The following is a 22,774-nucleotide window of genomic DNA, read 5'->3' on the forward strand; positions in this document are numbered from 1 at the left end:
CTGTCCAAAGAAGTAAAAGCTGCACAGTCTCTAAATTTCTGTTGTAGACGGAACAAATTTTCTATCAAGACACACATTACAAGTGCGCTGCAAAAACACCCATATCTGCACATCTTTGACACAGTAAACAGGAGGGGAAATGCAGGTTTACCACCAAACTAAAGGGTCTATAAATTGATGGATAAACCCTATTGATATATCATTTGTGTTCATGGTTTTCCCTTAAGCACAGAGCTCAAATGAGGGCCAGGTCTGGTCATAGTCCGTCCTGTGAAACCCTCTAGATTGTCTCAGAGGGCCATCCGCCAACTATCAGGTTTATAAAAATAAAATGAATAGATGAAAGGTTTCTTGATCTTATCTACACAAAACGACTAGAGTGATTGAGACAGTCTGATATGACAAAGTAACCCTAGCCGCAGACGATCCCCAGGCTCCTATGGTAGCGTTCTACTTTTGGATCTGCGCACCTCACTCCCTCGCTCACCTGCTCCGTGACTCCTTCTCATCCCACTGAACAAAAAATTCTTTTACCCTGCAGGACACATCACACAATCTACCATCAGAGCTTCAGTTGCACTTTTCCCACTTAAAAACTAGATCGATAGTTCTTTTGCAAGATTTCATGGTGCATTCAAATGCAGAATCTGAAATGTAGCTCGCTCGGTACAGAAAAGTGCCAGAGACTTTGGGGCACGTTCAATTGCACTTCAGTACTTGAATAACTATTCTCAAAATGCCAGGAAGGTTGTTTTTTTAAAAAATTATGTTCTTCTCACTGTCCTCATACCACACCACACCGTGCAACAAATCTACCTCAGATTCTCATCTTACAAACACAACACAATCATGTAGAAAACAGATGTTCAAATTCACATTATTATAAATACAATAAACAACCCAACGGCTTACAAGCTGCTTTGACAACTGTTTTTATTGACAACAGAAATCAAAAATGACGGATACCGTCACTTTATGTTTTAGCTGGTCAAAAAAAAAAATGTTTTTTTTCATGTATTAGATTAAAAACATTCATTTTTGAATCATAATGTCACTGATCATCCCTGCTGAATCATCAAACCTCTCAATCCTCAAATTATGATATGAAGATGACATTCAAAAGGGCAGAGGTTCCCCTTCCACTTTTATATTGATTATCATGTAACATTTAATGAAAATAAAGCTGGACAGCTGATATTATCAATATGATTGAAATGATTCTTCACTGACTGTGTTTTAATTAACCATAGATATGGAGAACACTGTTCTTATACAGCAGATGTATATCATGGGGGGGGGGGGGGGCCTTAAAAACTCAACTGTTACATTTTTCATTTGAAAATTCTTTGAATTATCAGCACAGAACATTGTTTATTTGAAGTTACCATCTCAAAACCCTCATAGGATTTAAAGGCTCCTTATCAGCTCAACCTTAGCCCATAGCTCCTTTTTAGACTTGCTTTTTTAGCCCTCAGCATGATAACACACAGCTCCAGGCACCATCTCCCTGGTTGAGCTCCACACAGACCCACTTTCTCTTTGCTCTCAGCAAGGCCAGCCTGTTCCATCTGCACTGAGCTACAAGTGCAGTCTAAATAAACTCCTTCAAATCCTGTAAACAGGAACTGAGGTCCATTCTCATCTTTGTTTTTAACAAATAAGACCTCTTTCCCACATGACGGATTGAAACAGTTTTATTATAAAACACAGTTACATTCTTGATGGTCAAAATTACTGTTTAGACTTTTAGTCGTATTTGATTACCATTAAAAAATTGCATCGCAAATTAATATTGTCCAGCATCAATCAACAAGAGAATGTCTCCCAGGTGCAGCAATGCAGGGGCAGACTGTACCTTGACAGACAGCCAAACTTTCAATTATCCTTATCTGGGTAAACTGTTGTGTGCACTCGCTGCAAAGCACTCTGTGACCACGACATTTATCTATTATCACTGGAACAGAGCTCAATGATCTCAGAGATGTGCTGAGTTAAATAAAAGTAACACAAAAAAAAACAAAAAACAAAAAAACTACTGCTCACAACTTAACCATAAAGCAAATCTAAAAACAAATATGGAGAAATGTTCATAATAATATCAAATATTGTGTGTTCTTAGTTATTAGAATGTTTCAGTAGACATAGTTTTTGCTCATTTTTACTTCTGCCAAGTGGGTCATGTGATCGCCGGTGTTGTTTTGTCTGTCCAGCAGGATAACTCCAAAAATTGTGGACTGATTTGATTAAATTTGGCAGTATGAAGGATTTGGAACAAAGAACTATTGATTGGATTTTCGAACTGCTCCACAACTGAATCTGGATCTGATGATGTCATATGCCCTAGGAGGAGGCGTGCGTTCTCTGAGCAGATAATGGGCCCACTATTGTGACAATGATTGCTGTTGTCCCTTCTATTCTTCCTGTAATCAATACGGTGAGAAAACCTGCCGGGCTCAAGTCATCGTGTTGGCTGTCAGCATTCAGTTTTTTTGAAGATCATGTCGGGAAGGAAATCGACAACTGTGTTCGCTGTGGATGGACGTTATTGACCTATAGCTGGTTTGTTTTGTCAAAGAAGATTTCTAAACAGGATCTGATTGAATCAGAGGGCCTCCAGCTTGTTTGGCTTGGTCAAAGGTTTAACTTGGTATTGTGAGAATTTCATTTGAACCACAGTGCAGCTTTCCTGATTGCTCTGTGTTGTTAATCATATTCTCTGTTGCTGTTTTTCTGAGAACAAAATACGGCATCACATCACATCGCAGCTATTTTTAGTACTTCTTTATTGATCGTGGGCAGCTGTGCAAAATGTAAAACCAATCAAACATCACACTGTCAGTCATCTCACAGTCGCTCAGTCTTATCTGGAATCCTCAGGAGCCGGTCAGAGGAGGGAAATTATGATATTTCAAAAGGGCTTATTCATATATTCATAGAGCTTATTAGCAATTCAATGCATTAGACCAGTTTAGTATGGAGCAGGAAAAGTAACAATTTGGAGGTGAGAGGTGTGGACCTATTTGCATACGAATGGAGACATTTTCACCTAGACTGAAATCAGCTGAGAGATGGAAGACTTGGGCGATGCCTGTGACGTGCTGCTTCAGGACCGAGGCACCAACGGCGAGCTGCTTGCTGGGGTTTCATTGTTAAAATCTAATTTAGGGAACACCTGCTATTCAAGATTTCTGGAATAATCTGCCAAAGATAAAGGTATTTTTCTGTTTATCAAGAGGCCGAGTAAAAGCTGGGGCACTGGCTGGCTGGCTGGCTGCTGAGCGCCATGTGCTACATCTGGGGAGGGAGGCAGGCTAATAAATTGATATATTGAGCCGGGTTTGAATTTCCTGACCTCGGGCCAGAATGAGTTGTCTGAAAAAAGAACTCATTACAATGGCCAGTTTGCAGTTTTCTACAATTCATTGTTATCAACAAATCCAAAAAAAAACACAATGATGTCCACTGAAAATTCCAAATAAGACTGACAAAAAATAGATATCGCTTCATTTTCTAAATGATAAATTGTGCATGAAGTGCCAGAAATAGTCATTTTGAACAAGCAATAACAACAGCCCTATTTAATGCTGATCCAGGGGTGAAAATGTATGGCAGCAGGCGTGTTGGTGGTGTCTAATCAGAATGAGCTGCATTGCTCATGTTTATTGTGATAGAGAAAGATGTCAGCCACACTGCTGAGGTGGGTGGTAGGGGGATCCGTTCCATTTGTATGCGTTCTTTTAAGGAAGGATCCATCCGTATGGGTTTTTCAAGTGCAAATATGATTGAGGTGCCAGCAGACATCATTCTTTTTTTTTTTGTTTTTGTTTTTGTGTATGCAGGTATTGACCAATGTCGATAATTTCAAAGTGCCAAGAAATAATTGTCATTTCAGCGGCCACTTTCCCTTCTACTGACTTGGTTTACCTGTGGAATGCAGTCATGTATGGGACTGGTAGGAGCCTTGTCACATTAGGGTTAACAATATAATCACCAGCGTTTGCTGTATAACTGTAGATACAGCACAAACCAACGACAAAGGATTTTGTTTTCCCCTCCTATTATTGCGCTTGCAATCACTGACTAATTTTCACTCCTACCACCTAAAAAAGGGGTGCAGCTACATCCAAGAATAATTAAATGTCAAGGATCCCATTCATGAAGTGGCCGTCTAGCAACCAAAGGGTCACTGGTTCGATCCTCTCTTTCCCCCGTGACCATGTCAAAGTATCCTTGAGCAAGATTCCAAGCCCCTAATTGCTCCGGATGGCCCTGAAGCAGACTGGTGACGCAACTAGGGTGAACCCCGCCTCTCGCCCAATGTCGGCTGGGATAAGCTCCAGCCCCCCCCCATGACCCTTAACAGGACAAGTGGTAGAAAATGGATGGATGGATGGATGGTATAGAAAATGGATGGATGGATGGATCCCATCCAGTACTAGCTTTCATTTTTCTGATGACAAAGTTAAGAAGCGAAAAAAGTATCTTATTCCCTTTCGTCTGCTTCTGGCTCCTGAATTCCTCAATTTCAGTTTCACATGGCAGAAACGTGTGCATTCTGCAACATGTGGAAATCATGTCATCTTTTATAATGTCTGAAATAGTGCATATTTTCAAAATACAGTGATACCTGCAATGTGTGACAAAATACTTTGACTACAAAATTAAATTGGACAAATACATCTGTAATGAACTTTACTTTTTAAAGTAGCCTACTTCAGCCATTACTCTTTGCTTTGTTTTACACTTTTTCTTTTACTTCTTCTTCTCTCTTCCTCAATCATCTCAGTTTCTTCACTCTTTCAGACCTTCACTACTTTTTCCAACAATCCTCCTCCTCTCTCCTCTTAACTTTTGCATTCCCGCCCCCACTCATCATCTCTCCTCCTCTAGCCTTACTTCCTCTCCAGCTCCACATTTTCTCCAGTCTTTTGTGCTACACTCCCTCGATAACATGCTGTGATTGCTTGTTTCACAGGCCCACTGAGCCTGCGCCCTCCAACGTGGTTTGTGCTGTGCTCGCTGCTGGATTCAGTGCCATATTCGGAGGAGTCGCAGCTTGCAGCGGTCAAAAGTTCAGCTTGGTTGAATCGATTGGCACGCTGCGATTGCGTCCATTGACTTGCCGTTCCAGTTGGAGGCTTTGGGGCGATGTGAAACAAAAGCTTAAGTTATTTAAATAAGACATACGGGAGTACGAGCGTAAGAAGCCAGTCATGTCTCTCTTCACTGTTGCAGGTGACAATGAATTCAGCAACACAGCTGTCAGGCTGAACTGGTTCCATTCAACAGGGAACTTGAATGGTGTTGTGCTTAATGAGCAAATAAAAGTGAAGCGAAAAAAGGGAACATTTACGTGGGCCGTGTCCAGGATTTATACTTGGCTCTATATGCCAGATTTGTATCCAGCAGTGGGAGGGATGACAGCGAGGGCCCAGGGTGAGACACTGTCACAATTTTGGCTGTAATCTCTGACCACCAGCTGCACATAGCACCTGTTTATCGCTCCCAAAGATCAGAGCGGTCAGACAGGCGAGCTAACACACACACACACACGCACGCACACACACACACACACACACACACACACACACACGAAGTAAACAGAAAAGCAAGACACATCATTTTCCTTTTGGACAGTGTTTGAGGTACTGCGTCATTTGATGTGAAGGAATTCTAGGTAAGCAGGATGCACGTGAGGGAACGCCACAGATGAAAGCATCTGTCCCTCTCATCCTCAAAGACAGGTGCCCGAGAAACCCCTCCTTTGCATCACAACAGCTCCTGTGCTCAGTTTTAATAGTTTTGAGCTGTGAAGCATGAAACTAACTTTGTTTTTCTGCAGCACAATCATTATTTAATCAGTGCTAAGAAAGGAGAACGGCGCTAATAACAAGAGGCTCAGCAGGCAGTTTCCTGGAGTTAATCTCCATAGGGTCAGCCAGTGTGCCTGGCAGGCAGACAAACACACTACTGCATTTGAAAACACATTAAATATCCACAATTCTAAATAAAACCATGACAGTTATTCACCCATATGCTCTAAAAACATTTGAGGAGCCCTAATGAGGCAGGTCCAGAATAACAATAGCGGGTCCTCCATGAATTGAGATGGGCATAGCTAAACTGGGCTACAGAAGCTACAGTAATCCATTTAAAAAACAACTGTATAATCCAGTATTTGATATTCATTGGACCAACAGAGACAAGCAGAAACCAGGCCATTCGCTCGTAGCCATACAGATATATTAAAGAGTATTTAACCTTTTAAATTCTGATGATGATAACTGATCATAAATGACGTGCCCAAAGTGAAAACAGTGTATCCCTGCAACAATGAAGTGTATCTGAATAATCTTGCTATCAAACTGAAGGGAACACTTGTGAGATCAGTGTTCATCAAGCGTATTAAAAGGTCAACATGAGAACCAACTCCAATCCGCCACACCATCAACATGTGGCATTCTAACAGTTTTGTGTTTTGGGTCGGTAATTAAGTAATTTGTTGTGTTAGAAGAATGGCTTATAATCTTCCTTTTTTCTTTTCATGTATGACCCAGCTACTTTTCAAAGTAAACAAAATTTCTGAAAATTTAGTCGTGCACTGTGTCAAATGTTCATACATTAAGAGAATAACCGCTAATATAGTTGAGCAGCCCAGACAAAGGTGTTTGTGTGTCAGAGTAAACAATAGAATACATAATAAATGAAAGATTTAATATCTGCTTCACAACTTTTTCAGTACCACACAGAATGACTGACAGAGAAGTGCTCAAAAGTGTGGCTTAACTTTACTAGAAAAAAAAAAAACAACGAGCAGGAAGCTAATCAGCTGTCCCTCAGGTTGCACATCAAATTTAAGGCAATACGGCGTTGGTCCATGTCAAAATACACCAAGGCCCTCCACGACGGCCACGTTGGGACAATAGTCACAAACAATAATCAATATGTCTTGCAGTCTCTGCCGTTGAGGCTTAGTGTGTCATCATCAGCCAGCACTAATGGCACATTGCACAGCTAACCTCAGCACACTGTTGTCACTGTAATCAAGAATGATGAGGCGCATCAAAGAGAATGTACCAGCTTCTTAACTGTTGAGCTGCACACAGCAGTAAAGTGCCAGCATCAAAACAGCAGTCAAATGGTCAGACAGGTAATTATTTTATGAAAGCTTTATGTAGATTTGGGGCGCAAATTAGGGTTGGGTGATCCACTTTTCAGATCAATGCTCTTTAAAGGAAATCCAGTCGAACGAGGGGCGGGAGGAGTTACATCACTTACAGGCAGCAAGCATAGTGGACGGAGAGGGTGAGTTAGTAGCAAAGATAAATGGTAAATTTCCTATTTAGGATTATGTTGGGTTTTACCCAGATGCCAAAGATGAGCGTGATAGATGTGTACCAGTGAAACATACGGAGTACTAACTTATTTGCACACCTGTGGACTCACCAACCTTCCATGCCTGATAAACTGTGTCAAGCTAGTATCGCTTAATCCCCTCGCAAGTCCTCATGAATGGCAGCTTTTACAAAAGGTGTCTTATACAGTAAAAGCATGGCAGCATGAGATGGGTCAAGTGCACAATGGCTAACACAAGTTATTTGGCAAAATAAGTCACAAATTTAAAACGGATATCAGTGTTGGAAAAGGTACACAGTAGGCAGTAGGTTAACTGGGTCATAATTTATTTTTTTTTAATTACATCATCAATTCTTCTAACTGTGCTTAGCACAGGGGAGAAATGTCACTCATGTCTGCAAATCAGTTTTTTTTTTTTTAAAACATTAACAATCTGATTGGCAATTGGAACGAGCCCAGTGCCAATAGTCTGATAACAAAAGTAAGTACTGTAATATTAAAAAGTTCAAGAAGAGGAGCTCCCGAAGTACTGCTAATATTGATTGAGGGATGCTGACTAGCTGCGTATTGTGACAGGGGAGTTATGAAGGAAGAGGTGTGACGATAAATGGGAGCAATAAGGTTGACAAGGCTGGAGGCAAGAGCCTCCAACTCTCTTCAAAGTACGGAGCTCATGAATATCCTTTAATATGAGTTTCATCCATCAAACCAAGTGCTGACTGCACTCCCACTCAATATATGCTTTCCATAGTTAGGCTGGACAGTGAGCCCACAGGTGAGACTGCGGTGTCTCAATCAAGGACACAGTGATGACAAGCACCCTTGGAGGATCATGGTGACGTTTTTTTTAAGGCATTTTATGACAGAGGTTGGTGACATATCAAGGGCTCAGTTTGGTGGGTCAACATATATTTGCTAATGCAGGGTTTTGCTTTGTTTTTTTGTTGTTGTTTTTTTTACAACCGTTCAGATTATTCAGTTGGTAGTCTGAGCCAAAGTTTTTCTTTTGTGCCACAAACAACCGAGTTTTAAAAATAATCATTTTCGTTTAGTAGTTTAATTAGCATACAGCATGCTTATCACTGTGTTACAGCCGGAGGAGACCGGGCTTGCGTGTGTGTATATGTCACACTTCTCTGCAGATGCCACTAACTCCAGGGCTAACTGGGTAACTCCCTCACTATAAGCAGCTGGCAACTTCGCTTGTTTTAACTTATTGAAAAAAACAACAACAACTATTTACTTACCAAAAACAAACCTTAACTTTATACATACATGTCCATGTAGGGCCACTTATGATCCACCATAGTTTCATTTCAGAACGGCAGAAAGCTTTGTTGCACTCGAGCCTCAGAAATAGCGAACATCATATATATGCCAAAAGCTGTGAACAGTCTGTCAATCCTGTAGCCTTGGTGTGTGTTTTATAACGCCACATATTCACAAGCAGACCTGTTGCTGCACGTACACTGCATGTAGCATGCTGCTATCATTCCATGCATTTCTAATGTGCCGTATTGCCAGACCTACAGTACCCTCTGTTGCACGGAGCATTGTCATGCTTTCAGAATTTAGACACAGACATGTGAATAGTATCAGTTTTCATGACCTCCCTTGCTTATAATGTCCATGAAAAATACTGGCAACATAAAAAGCAGGAGACCGTCAAGTATCCACCTTAAAAGTCCCTTTGATAGAAACTACTCAAAACACAAGACTAGCACCCATTGATGGAGGTGTACCAATTGAGGCAAAAAGTGTGATACTTATATTTGGTATATCAGTCTGGTGTTAGCAGCACTATCAATTTGAACTTGGCCCAAAGTTAGTACTTACATATGATGTATTGCACCGGTATAATGGGGTGGTCAAACTGGGTGCGGTGTTTTAGACCTTGGCCTACATTAGACTGATGTCTAATACAGGCCAATGTCTAAAAATACTTTATCTTCAAGCTGAGAAGTCAGAGTGATGTGACTTCAGCATCAGAAGCAACCAAACTTCAGAGGACATTTTAAATACTTTTTGCAGTCTCGGTAAAGAGACCATGACAGCTTAAACTGGTTGAGTGATCGTCAGCCTTAAAATGATCTGCATCCCTGAGCAGGAGCTTGGACAGATGTATTTAGAACTGAAACATTATTGATCACAATAAGATAATGCCAAACAAGTGTCACAATGTCTTGGGACGGACTCTCTTACAACACGTCCAAGTTCATAGAAGATCAAGTAAAATTAGAGCAGGGTGACCTGTTACACTTTCTCTGTCCCCGTTTGCCTGGACTGTGGGAAGGTGAATATCAAGAAATGGAAATAAATGCCCCAAATCCCCTTTTGCTGCTAAATTTTTTATATGTTAAAAACAAGTGACCTAGGTCCTCACCCCAAACCTCTTCTTCCAGCTTCTATCCAGGCCTCTCTTCAGTTTATCTTAACTCTGTACTCTCTTTGAACACATGCACTTACTATTAACTGCTTATTATCACTCACTTTCCTTCCCAAATATGAGCCCTTTCATGTCAAGCAAGGAGTCACTTTTGAGTCTCTAAATTGGTTGCGTGTTGTTTACCTTTAAATCCTTTCTCTTCCTCCCTCTTTGTCTTTCTGCACTGCTATAGTTAGTCTTATCAATTGTTGTCAGAAGGTCTAAAGCTCTTGGGACACCAAGGCTTGCAGACAGGAGAAAGGGGCCGGTTGTTAAATTTAGTGGACTCAGTTGAGAAGCTGCAGATTTTCTTTTTTCTAGGTCAGGTAAGTGCCAAGTCGGCCAGAAGCCACTGCCTGAGACACATGGAGGAAACACGAACAGATAGAAGACCGCTGCCGGAGGGGAGGGAGGGAAAAGAGAAGGAGAGAGCAGCTTTTGCCCCTCCTTGTAAATTCACGGAAATATACTGTACACTAAGTGCTGCTGACATCCATCATTCTCTGTGATGAAGTTTGACCTTGTGTTTGTTGTTGGTTCAACACTCATCGCTGGCGAGCAGTGATTGGAAAAGTGATGTTTAAGCGCAGGTTAGCCCGAAAACATGCAAGGACTCCCTTGCTCACACACACACACACACACACACACACACACACACACACACACACACACACACACACACACACACACACACACACACACACACACACACACACACACACACACACACACTCCTGCTGCATTTGGGCAAAAGTGCTTTGAGAGAGGCAAGTGAGGCAAACACACTTTCAGGGTCTGATGAACATGTCATCCAGGGAGAAGAAGGAATAATTTGTTCTTTCATTTGGCTCATTCCACTGGATGTCTTCTGCTCCACAGCGGCTGCTGTCAGCCTGCAGGAAATGAAAGTGTTTACTGAGCTTGGCCGTCCATTTGTACAGCTCCAGGATGCACTACTACAGCAGCCATGACCATTAATAAACACAGTCATGAATCAGACCCCTCTAAGATCAAGTCAGGCTAGGAATACACAATCCATCCAAATCTCAGGCAATATCCAGACCACAGGAGCTGCTATTTTTTAATGAAGGTAAACTGCATCTCAACATATAATGGGAAATGAAGCTCTGAGCTGGTATGTATCATATTCTCCAGATGCACAACATGCTTGACAAATACAAACTTCAGGAAAAAATTTTCATTAAAATTTTTTTCTCAATGAAATGAACTGCAAAAAATTACCATCCACACTAAATTTTACAGCACAGTCAAACTATATATAAAGATAAGTGGAATTTTCTCACATATCATCCAGACCATGTGAAACTTGGAGTTGTTGTCTTTGCAGGTTAAAAAAACAAAAAACTTAATTTCCAGACACACTGGAAAATTTTCACATTTTTACGAGATTACAAAAAGACTGGGAGTACGACCCGAATGAATGAAGAGGTGAGGCATTAGCGATCGCACATTACATGACTTGTTATTCCAACTGAAGCCAACTGAAGGTAAGGCATGTCTTATGAAAACACTCAAGAGAACAAGCGTCTCCTGAGTAAACATGGAGGTGAGAGTGTTAGCAGTTGCTCTTATATTCTTTTATTTGAATAGGAACAACCAGAATCAGAAATACTTTATTGATCGCCAGGATCCCCTGACAACAAACAACTACACACCATTGTGAATCCTGTATGAAAATTTTCCAGTGTATTTCCAGCTTCAAATAGATGTTAACAAGTACCAGAAACTCACATCCACTCTGTGTACAAACAGCCTGGGAGCCTGAAAATCACTGATAATTATACAGAGATTTGTTTTCACAGAGGGAAAAGCCAACAGTGTCTGAGCAAAGGCTCCCTGGGCCAACGTAAAATGAAATTTATCAACATGCCAATCCAATTTCTTCTGCTTGTACCTGATTACTCAACTGATCGATTAGCCAATGAGCCAAAAAAGTCATCAATAAACATTTTCTGCTGCAGCATATTGTGGCTCTGTATGTGTAATGTGGTGCATAATTGTCATGTTTGGTTTTTGGACTGTTGGTCAGACATTAAAACATTCAAAGATGACATTCTGGGTGTTAGAAAACTCAGATTGTGACATTCTGACATTTTATAAGCCAAGAAGCAAAGCTGGAAGATGACTGGCTGTTAAACCATCAGGAATTATTCTAAATATCTCCATGAATGTGATCATTGAATAACCCAAAGATTTGAGTTCACTGTGACGTGAATCCTCAAATCTAGGAGGCTGAAGCCTGGGTATTTTTTTTTCTTGAATGACTAAAACAATTACGCAACTATCAGAATAGTTGTCCATTAGTTTTCTGTTGATGGATTCATCATCTCAGCTCCTTTCAGCTCAAGACAATGTGCAAAACACAGCTCAGCTGACTACATGTAACTGATAAAACACTGAATTTTACAACAATCTTCACAAAGAAGCTGTTAACACATAATTAACTCTCTCTTTTACCCAATGTGAATTACTGGTTGTTCTACCTGTATTAAATGCTGCCATAAATATTGTACCTCTGGAGGTAAAAGTGACATCTAATGGATGTGTTGCATGTCAGAAAGAAAGGAAAACTGACATAAAAATTCCAAACTGCCTCCTGGGAGAAGACACCAAATGGTATGAAAATGTCTCTCAAGGCACACACGTATACACAAGCTCACTTCGAGTCTGCGCTTACCTCCAATTTATATGAAACACGGAAGCACTTTGAAGATCCTCTTGTATGAAGGTGGGTAATATATGGATAGCCTAATGAGGATTATATGGATGACAGGATCAGAAGACTAAAGATGCACATAAAGTGCCTGGAGGCTTCTCTGGAGTACCTTCTTCTCTTCGGGTTACTGAAGGTGTATCCATGTGTTTCATTTAAAGTAAAAAAAAACATCTTATACCTTCTCATCCATGTGACAGAATACAGAGGTGTATAGCTTGCTCTGTACCATCCTGATGAATATACATGCTGTGATGTCTTTGAAACTATGGCATAATATGAATGTGATTGACAGCTTGCTAGTTCCATTGGTCCGTCTTGGTGACAACAGGGATCTGACGTAATATTTTCCTTTCGGTCAGACAGTTTGCAGCCTTTTCAGTTTTCAGTTTAGAAGGTTTCATTACCTGGCAATGCCTCTCAGTTAACCACTCATACCCCTGGCGGATCAACTGAAGAGATCTTTGCTAAGCCCCGCCCCCTGTGTTAGTGATGCTACGCATGTTGAGATCTCCGTTCTCGCACAGCCCATATGCAATACAAAAGAATTATTAAGCATTACTTCTCATGCAACACTTATTTCTGACTCCAGATCGGAGAAAAGACCAGCAAAATATATGTAGCTTGACGCTAATGGCGACTGATGGCATACAACAGCAAAATTACTAAAAAACATTCACTTACAAACTCCCAGGAGCATTGTCCAGTGTAATCCATAGTTTTATCCTGCCATATGATCAGTAATACACACATTTTGATTTGAGCTAAAAGCAAACAATCAGCACATGTAAGCAAATGATTTGGGGCAATTTTGCTAAGGTTTTCTTTTTGTAGCTGCAGTCAGGCACCATTAGCTTCACGCTTAATATTCTTGTTCTCCTGGAGACACAAAAAAGCAATCCAGGAGGGGAAACATCCTTGTGGTTGCTATCTTAAAAAACTGCACCTCGGGAGGGCTGAATGCAGGAATTTTAGGGCTGGTGTTTTGGGTAGATTTTGTCAGCTGAAATGACAGCATTTGGCTGGCAGACTTTCCAGTGGCAGCCAAGTAGTTAACCAAGCTAAAATTAGCTCCATCAGTTGGCTGAGAATGCTGTTGAAGGATGATTTTTTAATGTACTAAAATTAGGATACTGAAACAGTGGTATCAAGTATGCAGCTGATGGCTATCTACACTGGTGAAGCTGCAGATACAGGTTTCAGTATCCTCATGAGACAATGTACACATCACACAGTGACTGATATGAAAAACAAAACAAAAGACAAAGAACTTATTTCAATTTCAACTAAATACATACAATAGGCACTGTTAATTATGTAAAACGCAATGTGAAACGCCATCTCTGTTTTTCTAACAGGTCCCTTTCTTATCACACGGGACACGAAGGGAATATGATTCTGATAAGATTATACTCAACTGCTTTTTAGTGAATGTTTGGGGGCTGACAGAGTCTTTGCTATTTCTAGTTCCCATTTAGCTACTTGTTCTCTCTTTGACATGCTGAACTCAATTATTTCTGCCACTGCCTTTAGTTGGAACAGTCCTAAAGGAAAGTTTACAGTGGACAGCAGTTTGTTCAGTGTTAGACTATGCAAAATCAACTGCATACACAGTGTTTTTTTCCTGAGTGGGTGAGGTGGAGATGGGGGGGGGGCAGCACTATACTTGTCCATCTTTCTAGTCAAAACCATCAAAGGTTGAGGGCTTCCGATAAAGCCAATGAATATCTTAACTAAGCCATTTTGTCTTTATACCTCTGCCAAGGAGATTAGCTTTTCAGTGGTGTTAGTCCATTTGTCTTTCAGCAGGATAAGACAACATCTATGATATTCATTTCATCAAAGTTGGTGGAGGGGTATAGTATGGGGTATGGAAGAACCCATTAAATTCGAGTATGAATTAGTCATAGCGCCACCTGTTGGCAACAGGAAACACCATGATGTTTTTGGATTTATTTCTTCACACATTGATACACCCAATGAACAGGCAAGCCAGTCAATAGGACTCCACGTGGTCAGATCTTTTCCTCACTTTTGGCCAACCGTTAAAGGACGTAAGCCTGATGTAACAAAGAATATCTAAATGACATCAGAATTTCACTTTGTGGTCTTCACTGGGTGTAAAACAACATGATATACTGTATAGTAAGTGTGGGATTTCAAACACCACCTAGTAGACAAAAGAAGTGATATTTGCATCACATTGCAACATGTGTGCTCCTTTATGCTGAATCCTTATATTTTAATGTTCCATGTCACTTTCACTCTACAGGACAGCACAGCCTCCAATGCAGGGACCTGCTCATCATCGCTTGCAGCTTATATTAGGGCCCGAGCACCAAGGCTCACCTTAGCAGACTTATGTACTCTCTGAGGACTTTGTTGTTGTTTATGGTATTGGGTTGAGAGACGCTATAAAAAACTGGCTCAGGATGTGGTCAGGTCACTCCAACACCAACAGCTTCAGGTCCCAACATTCTAATATGGAGAAATTCTCATGTAATATTCTGATCTGCTCAATATTTTCTAATATTGTTATCAATATAACATTCTTATATAACAAAAATAATAATAATAAACTGGACCCCTTACTCATGGATCATTGTCATATTAACAGTGTAAGATATGGGTATTAAAACCTTCAAATACAGAAAGTAAGCTATGAACGAAACATCTTAAAGATTCTGGTCGACTGTCGGAATGCCTCGGGCAGCTGCATTGATGATGAAAGGACATGGAATTTGTGGGTTGATGGGATTCTTATCTGAACTTTTACAGTTAAATGAGAGTCATTTTATCATAATCCTGTATCAGATTTGAATCAGAAAATGTCACCTTATCCGGAGAAAAATACAGGCTACCGTCACAGTTATACAATTCATTCTCCATGGAGCTGCACAGATATCAAAAATGTGGAGGTGGAACGAAGATCTTTCTCCAACTCTTTCTGGCAAACACAGACATTAATGACACAGTCCATGTGAATACTGAAATTCTGTGATATTCTCTGGGGAGAAATAGTTGGAATTATAAAGAACATGAGCTATAATTTAACCCCATTATTAGTGGAACTTCTCCATGACACATGATTGTATGTTGATGCCAGAATATGCCAGCCACACTTTAGGATACTTGGTGAAATACTGGTGAGAATTTTTACAGATCATGATGGCTTTCTGGCTCACATCATTGCTGCCATTTTCAACCATGTATATTAAATTTTGTTGGCAGGATATATCAACGCCTCCAAACGGCCTATTTTTTCTTTTAAACTGATTCTAAATTTGCTCAGCCATTTTCTTAATCAAAAAACCCAATGATTTACATTATAGATTTTAAAAAGGAAAACATAAACCTGAAACAGTTAGGATTTTGTAGCTCTCTGGGTGTTCATACAGCTATTTGAGTCCTGAGGCTATTTTATCCATATGGCTTCTACTTCTATTTGTGGCAGTGGAGCTTTGTTGTGTAAAGCCTATAGAGGTGTAGAGTAATGGAAGAACATACATTTCTGGGCCAATAACTTATAGAGAGCTATGCTGCAGCCAGGCTGAACTGCAAAGCTGCATTCCTCTGAGCTGTTTGCACCCGCAGCTGGGAGGGTTAAAAAGGCAGGAGAGGTTCTTTTGAGGACTGTCAGTGTGCTGCCTAGGAATCCTGCAGTACTAAATGAGAGAGAAAATGCTCACAAAGGCCTCATCATCTCTTGACCTTTCCATAGATGATTCCCAGATATGATGAGGGCATCACAGCCTCTCTCGCTGTCCTTTCCATATCACCTTCTCTCTTCCTGAAAATAGGTAAGAGCCGCTTATTTCCAGCTCCTGTCTCTGATCGTCTGTCGTTCTATTTCTATCTCAGTGGGTCCTAATGAGGGTTTTTTCCCATTGTGTGTGTGCGCATGCGCGGTAGCGCATGGTTGAAGGGATGGGAGTGAAGAATCCACCAGCTGAGCTCAAGTCCATCTGACCTTCCTCGCCTCCCTCAATCCACCTCCCTCTGTGCTCACCTATCTCTGGTAAGATGTTTACCTGTCCATCTGACAGTCAGTATTAAGGAGTTGTTGCTGAAATGCTGTCAGTGCAGATGACTGTCATGTGTCCCTTGAGTGTCAAATTCCCCCCAGCCCTCCCAGTACAGGCCTTAATGAGACCACCGGTAGAAATTGCTGTTTCCTATCAGAGCTGAGAAAGTGGAGTGACAAAGGGGGGCAAATGTGTGATGAGCATAGGGAAAAGCTGGAGGAAGGGAAAACGGGTGAGAGTGAGAGCAATGAGGGAGCAGGCAATTATCCATACTCTGCACTGTATATGGCTATCCAGCCCTGTAGCTGGCATGTTATAAATGAGCTATATCCTCCACCGCTGTGGAAATAATCCCACGCACCAACTATCACTCTTCACCCCTCCTGGTAGAAGACCGATGTTCCAAAACACTTCGTGTTGAATTAAAGTAAGATTGCACTAAAGAGTGGGAATTCAAACAATACCCGTCCATAGTTGGGGATATATGTGCATCACAACTAAATGCAAGTTGAGGAAATGTGCTTGTTGAGACCTTGCAGACCATGGACCGATATGTAGGAGTACACTTTGGCAAAAATGTTAACAGTGTGATATTATAAGTCATGACATGGTTTTATGATTATGTGGAGCTCTTGAGTTCTTTGGAACCTTCACAAAAGCCATTTTAACCTGTGTATGTTTTTTTCAGTGAAAGAGTTAACATGCAGTTTGGCAACCAAACAAAATTATGGCACAACAAATGTGCTTGGAGATAAAAGCAAGTCGCAATGAAATCAAAGGAAACACGATGATATAAACCAAGAGTGAATAAAGAAGACGTAAAGAAAAGTAAGTCTGTGTAATGAATTATTTGTACGTTCCTTTTCTTGTTCTTTGATGAACAAAAGTGTTTAAAATTATGAAATACAGAAATAATGTTGATCAACAGAGGCCAGGCCACTCTGTGTGGCATTTCTGAGTGGCCATGTGCAATTTTATATGGATTCAGCCACCCTGTATGTAGATAAGTGGACTTGGAAAGGTGGAAGGACAGAAGGATGGAAGGAAGGACAGACCGACAGACAGACGGACAGGCAGAGAGTATTTCATTTTATATTAAGATTACGTCATGCCTTCTCTTGCACTATATTGCTTTGCAAACAGGTTTCGTAATTGTTTTAGCCATAAAACACACGAACTGAATTGAGAGGGGTGGGGGTGGGGGCTTATCAATTAAAATGAAGGAATGGGTGGATGATTTGCCCTGAGATTGAGATTCTTGGCAATAGTGAGTGAGACATGAGTAAGAACGAGTGCAGACAACCAAATTTCTACCACGATTTGCCTGTTCCAGACACACTTGTGATGTACAACGAAAATCTGTGCTCGGGTCTGTCACGACTGAGCTTGTTCTTAGGGGGGCTCAGAGATATGGGTCTGACATCAGGAACAGTAGAACAGTAACGAACACACAAGCAAGCAGTGATCTGTAATAAACAAGCATCATCCGTCTGCTCCGCTGTCATGTTTCAAAATCATAGAAAAAGAACAAAAAATTGTCAGAACCAAACAATCAAGAGCTCTGCCCTTCTGCACCCGACCTGAAGGACTTTAACTTATCAATTCTATCCGTCTATAAAGACATTAATGAGGCTTTCTCCATGGGGAGGAGAACACATAGAGGAATAATGGACTGATGATCCTTTTTATATTTTTCACAACTGTAACATCCATCAGCACCAAAGCTTTTTCTTTTATTTCATGTAATATTTGTGGACTCGGCATGAATATTTGGGTAATGACTCACTGGTACTTACGTGTTCCAGCTCTGGCTGACAGTGGAACCATTACACCCAGGTGGACACACTCATTTACACCCTTTTTCCAGCACAATGCAATGACACCCTTTACCTGCAACACTGTAAACATACTTATCACCGGCCCAGCTGTTGAAACATCACACTGAAAATGGTCTTATTCAGTCTATGGGCAGCAGATCATGGCATGGTTATGCTGTGCTGCTAGCCACCATGGAAACCCGCTGACATTCTCTCACAGTGGCTTTGAAACAAACAGGAGAACAGAAAACCATCTGCTCACTCTCAAACACACTTAGAACAGAGAATACACACACCTGCAAGCAAATGTGAAGCAATGGAACAACAGTCCACGTGTGTTTACAAATGGTATCATGTGTTTTGGACAAAAATTGGCACTGGGTTGGCTCATCTGGACCTTTACCATCGTTGCCTGAATATTATCAATCAGGGACTTTTTCTGAGGTTTAATAATTGTTAAAATGTCTGCCCATTCATTGGGCACTTTTTAGATTGTAATGTTTTAATCAATTAATTCATATATGTATTAATTGTAGGTTTACAATTTGCTGTTCTCATTGAGAATGAGATTACGTCTGTGAAAAAAAAATCTTTTCACTGCACCAGCAACTTTATTTTTCATTGAAATTTTTGATTTCCTGTGAACATTCAGTCTTTAAATAGCGAATGTGTAGAGACATGCTTAATGTTCTTATGGCCACGGGTGACATCAGTGGGTAAAACAATATACCATGGTAAAATTTGAGTTCAAAGCTATCAAGAATTGGATACTTCCCAAAACTAAAATACACTCTAATTCTGGTGAAAAGATGCTAAAACAGAGAGGAGGGGAAAGAGTAAATCCACTCATGTTTGATAACTGTCAGAGAGAGAGATTTTCCTAAGAAGCCCTCACAGCAGCAAACAACACCATCACAACCTTGTGCAAGAAGGAGCTTTGCAACATACATTTACACTTTCTTACATGCCTATTGCTCCCCCCCCCCCCCCCACACACACACACCAACCCAGGCATTCATGTGTTCTGTGGGAAGCTGAATTCTTGTGCTGTTTAGTGTTCAGAAACAGCAGGAACACAGAGGGAGGCCACAGTGGACCACAACACAGACGAGATGACCTCAAACAAGGGCAAACTCTTTCTGCATTTGTCTGAGGGTGCATCTTGTCTTTTGTGTGCCTGCACATGTCACTGTTAAATCTGTGCATAAAACTGTGCTTTATATATTGCATAATTTAGCAGCCACCTCTCTGAAAACATCTATGTCTATCTCCCTTCATTTGGATGAGAGGGGCAGCTTCTATTGATTGATGATTTTACTAAACTGATGTCCAAAGATGAGGGAAGAACAGAGTAGAGGATCTTCGCATCTAAAATTTATTATCACACCCATGTGTAGAGGATTGAAACCTGGTTACTGTTTCAGGCAAATATTTGAAAATGTTTTTTGGGGGCTCGGTTTGGTCTTGGTCTTGGCAAATGAGTTTAGGTTCAAAGTGATTTCAGACAAATATTCATTCCTTCACAGCTTGGATTATTGTAAATAGTTAAGTTACAGTGGTTCTGGCTGACTTTGTGTCTTCGGGCCCGGTTTCAGTATTAATCAACTGAATGCCAGCCGGTTTCAGATCGGTCTCAGTCACTAATCTGTTTGATTTTGGATGGGAAATGCGACCTGAGTCAAAATTGAAAGGGGATCTCCTTAGCAACAGTGTCAGCTTTTCTTAACTTGTTCCGTATCTTCATGGTTGACATGTAGCATATATTGTCAGTAAACTGGAATCAGTGTAAATCATTTTTGAGTCTCTGAGGGTGGGTCTGTGTATTTCCCAGCTTACTGCAGATTCCCTTCAGTATCATGCGGGACGTGATGGTGGCTTGGTGGAACAAAGCAACATGTAAAATTAACATATATTCTCATGGAAATGTATTCAGAATGGGGCAATGACTTTCCAGTCTAACAGTGGAAAGTGTTTTTGAAAAAAAGATTCTGTTTTGACAGGAGCAAAGCAGGTAGGAATTTGCAAAGAGGCGTGCACAGACATCAGTATAATGAACAAATATTAGCCCTGATATTTGGGATTCCAAATGAAGATCTCCTGAGCCCAATTGTATCTCTCCATACACACACACACAAACACACACACACACACACACACATACACACATACACACACACACACACTCTGTATTCCTTACTGAAGTCTCACACAGGCATTCAAAAGGAACACAAAGGAATTCCTCAAATAAAAAATGGCCCACAAGTTAATCCAAAATGTCTGTTTTATCAACACTGGCCACCAAAGATGATATTGGCACCTGAGACAGGGTTGAAAAGGACTGCTGCAATTTGGAACACGCACGCACACACCTACACATACAGTACACGCACACACACACACACACACACACACACACACACACACACACACACACACACACAGTTCCCCTCTCCTCCCTCCTCTCTTTGGCCAGCCACAGTATTGTGCTGGTCTGTAATTAAAATGGAAATGTAGGGTCAAAACTCCCAAAAGGTTGGCTGGCATTAGATGCAAAGTAAATTGGTTCTCCTCTAAGTGACTTTTATTTATTACTACTACAAAAATAGAAGCATGATCTACTGTTAAAGCATTTTAATATGATAAGAATTGAAATGCAATCTGGCTTTCTCTGAATATTTCGCATCTTTAGTAGCAGATAACGACCATGCAGGGTACTGAAGGAGGAAAAAAAAGGAAGTTCCATTACCTTTCCAAAGCTGCCCTTCCCAATGGCTCGCAATATCTGGAAGTGGTCAAAGTTCACTGAGAAGTGAAAGAAGAAGAATCAGTTACCAAGAATTCAGCTGCATTTCACAAAGTAGTGTTAGAACTGTTGAAAATTTTGCTAAGGTAAAAAGAGACAAAACAATACCACAGGCTAAATTCCTGATTTAAACATCAATTTGGTGTGGAACCTTATACTAAAGTGGTATATTTAGCCTTGCAAGTGTTCACAAATACTGTAGATGTCTTAAGCTCACAAGGACTTTTTCTGCATCATTTCTGTGTGACTCCAGCATACAGAAAAAGCCAGCTAAGTACATTTAGCTTGAAGCTGATGGAAACTGATGCCAGACAAAGACAAAAAAACATTTGTTTACGGCACTCCAATGCATTGTCTGGTATAATCCGTGTCTTCTTTATCCAGCTGTATTCTCAGTAATCCATGAACCCTTTGATCTGTGCTGAAAACAAACTAACTATTACCCTTCTGATTGGCATTCTTTCACGGTTGTGCCGGGTGTGATTAGCTGGTGCATTCAGTTGAACCAACTCCCTTTTGGTTGTCTACGGTCTTTCGCTGAAGCACCGATCTCAAAGTACAACAGTTTGTTATACGGCAGGATAAAGAAGACCTGGATGATATAGTATAATGCCCTTGAGAGTTTGTAAACAGATGTTTTGCTGTTGTTAGCTGTCAGTTGCTATTAGTTTCAAGCTAAACATACATGGCTGGCTCGCTCCTTCTGTAGTAATGCAGGAGGGGAAGAAACATCTTTGTGAGGTCAAGACATCTATTTTTGAGCACTTGAAAGGAAAAATACATTCTTTGGGCGAAGTATTGCTTTAATTTCTTGCTTTTTTTAAGGCCTTTTTCTCGGTTTGGTCTTTGCTAATTGAAACGCTGTTTTGTGGCGATATCTGAGGATATCTGTTTTTAGGCCACTGCCCTGCTATATCACCCTCAAAGCAGCTGAAAGTCACTACTTTAACTCCCTGATTTATTAAGGACCCAAGAAACTGGAGCACGCATCCAAAACAATAAATATATCACTGTCCTAAGAGTTTATGACTGCCCCGGACTGCACGGTAGATTGGATTTCTGGCAGCTTTTAGAGGAATAAAACAACATTCGCAGAACAAAAAGGACACTTTCTATTAAACTGAACTGCAGCTTATCTCAACACTTTGGATGAGAAAACTAGTGTGTGTTCGAGAGTGAAAACTGAAAAGCAGTGACTCTGAACCGGAGCATGACAGCATGAAACACATATGTTACTGCACCATCTGTACAATCCAGCTTCAGTAATGTTCCATGTTTACACAGGGAATATTACAAAGGCTCTTATTTTTCACAAAGCTGAATATCTTCTAATTATTCCTACTTGGATTATTCATGATTGTCGAGGCTCTGCGGAATTAATGACATTTATATAATATTAAAGTAATATTTTCTATATTCTTTCTTATCCTAACATCAGAACTTATTATAAAAATGACATCCTCTTGTATAATAATTCCATTTTTAGAGGTGTCAAAGAAAACAACTTAGGTTGGTGTAAAAATTCAAATCAGTTTGATCACATATTGTCTTCATTGAGCTAGTTCCAAATTTGGAAATTATCAAACAGGTATAATTATCAAATTTACTTATGAC

The 22,774-nt window shown here is 40.5% G+C and overlaps 1 protein-coding gene across 1 annotated transcript in view; it reads right to left on the minus strand.

The window, feature by feature from the left end:
- stk32c (serine/threonine kinase 32C) overlaps positions 1-22,774 on the minus strand; it is an 88,242-nt gene that overhangs the window by 32,204 nt on the left and 33,264 nt on the right. The window contains exon 2 of the mRNA XM_086180048.1: positions 21,104-21,159. Within this exon, the coding sequence (XP_086036174.1) occupies positions 21,104-21,159 (56 nt within the window). The remainder of the gene's footprint in view (positions 1-21,103; positions 21,160-22,774) is intronic.

The sequence above is a fragment of the Aulostomus chinensis genome, chromosome 16 (assembly GCF_037954235.1).
Source record: "Aulostomus chinensis isolate RoL2024-O1b breed Wild chromosome 16, RoL_Achi_v1.0, whole genome shotgun sequence".
Classification (NCBI taxonomy): Eukaryota; Metazoa; Chordata; class Actinopteri; order Syngnathiformes; family Aulostomidae; genus Aulostomus; species Aulostomus chinensis.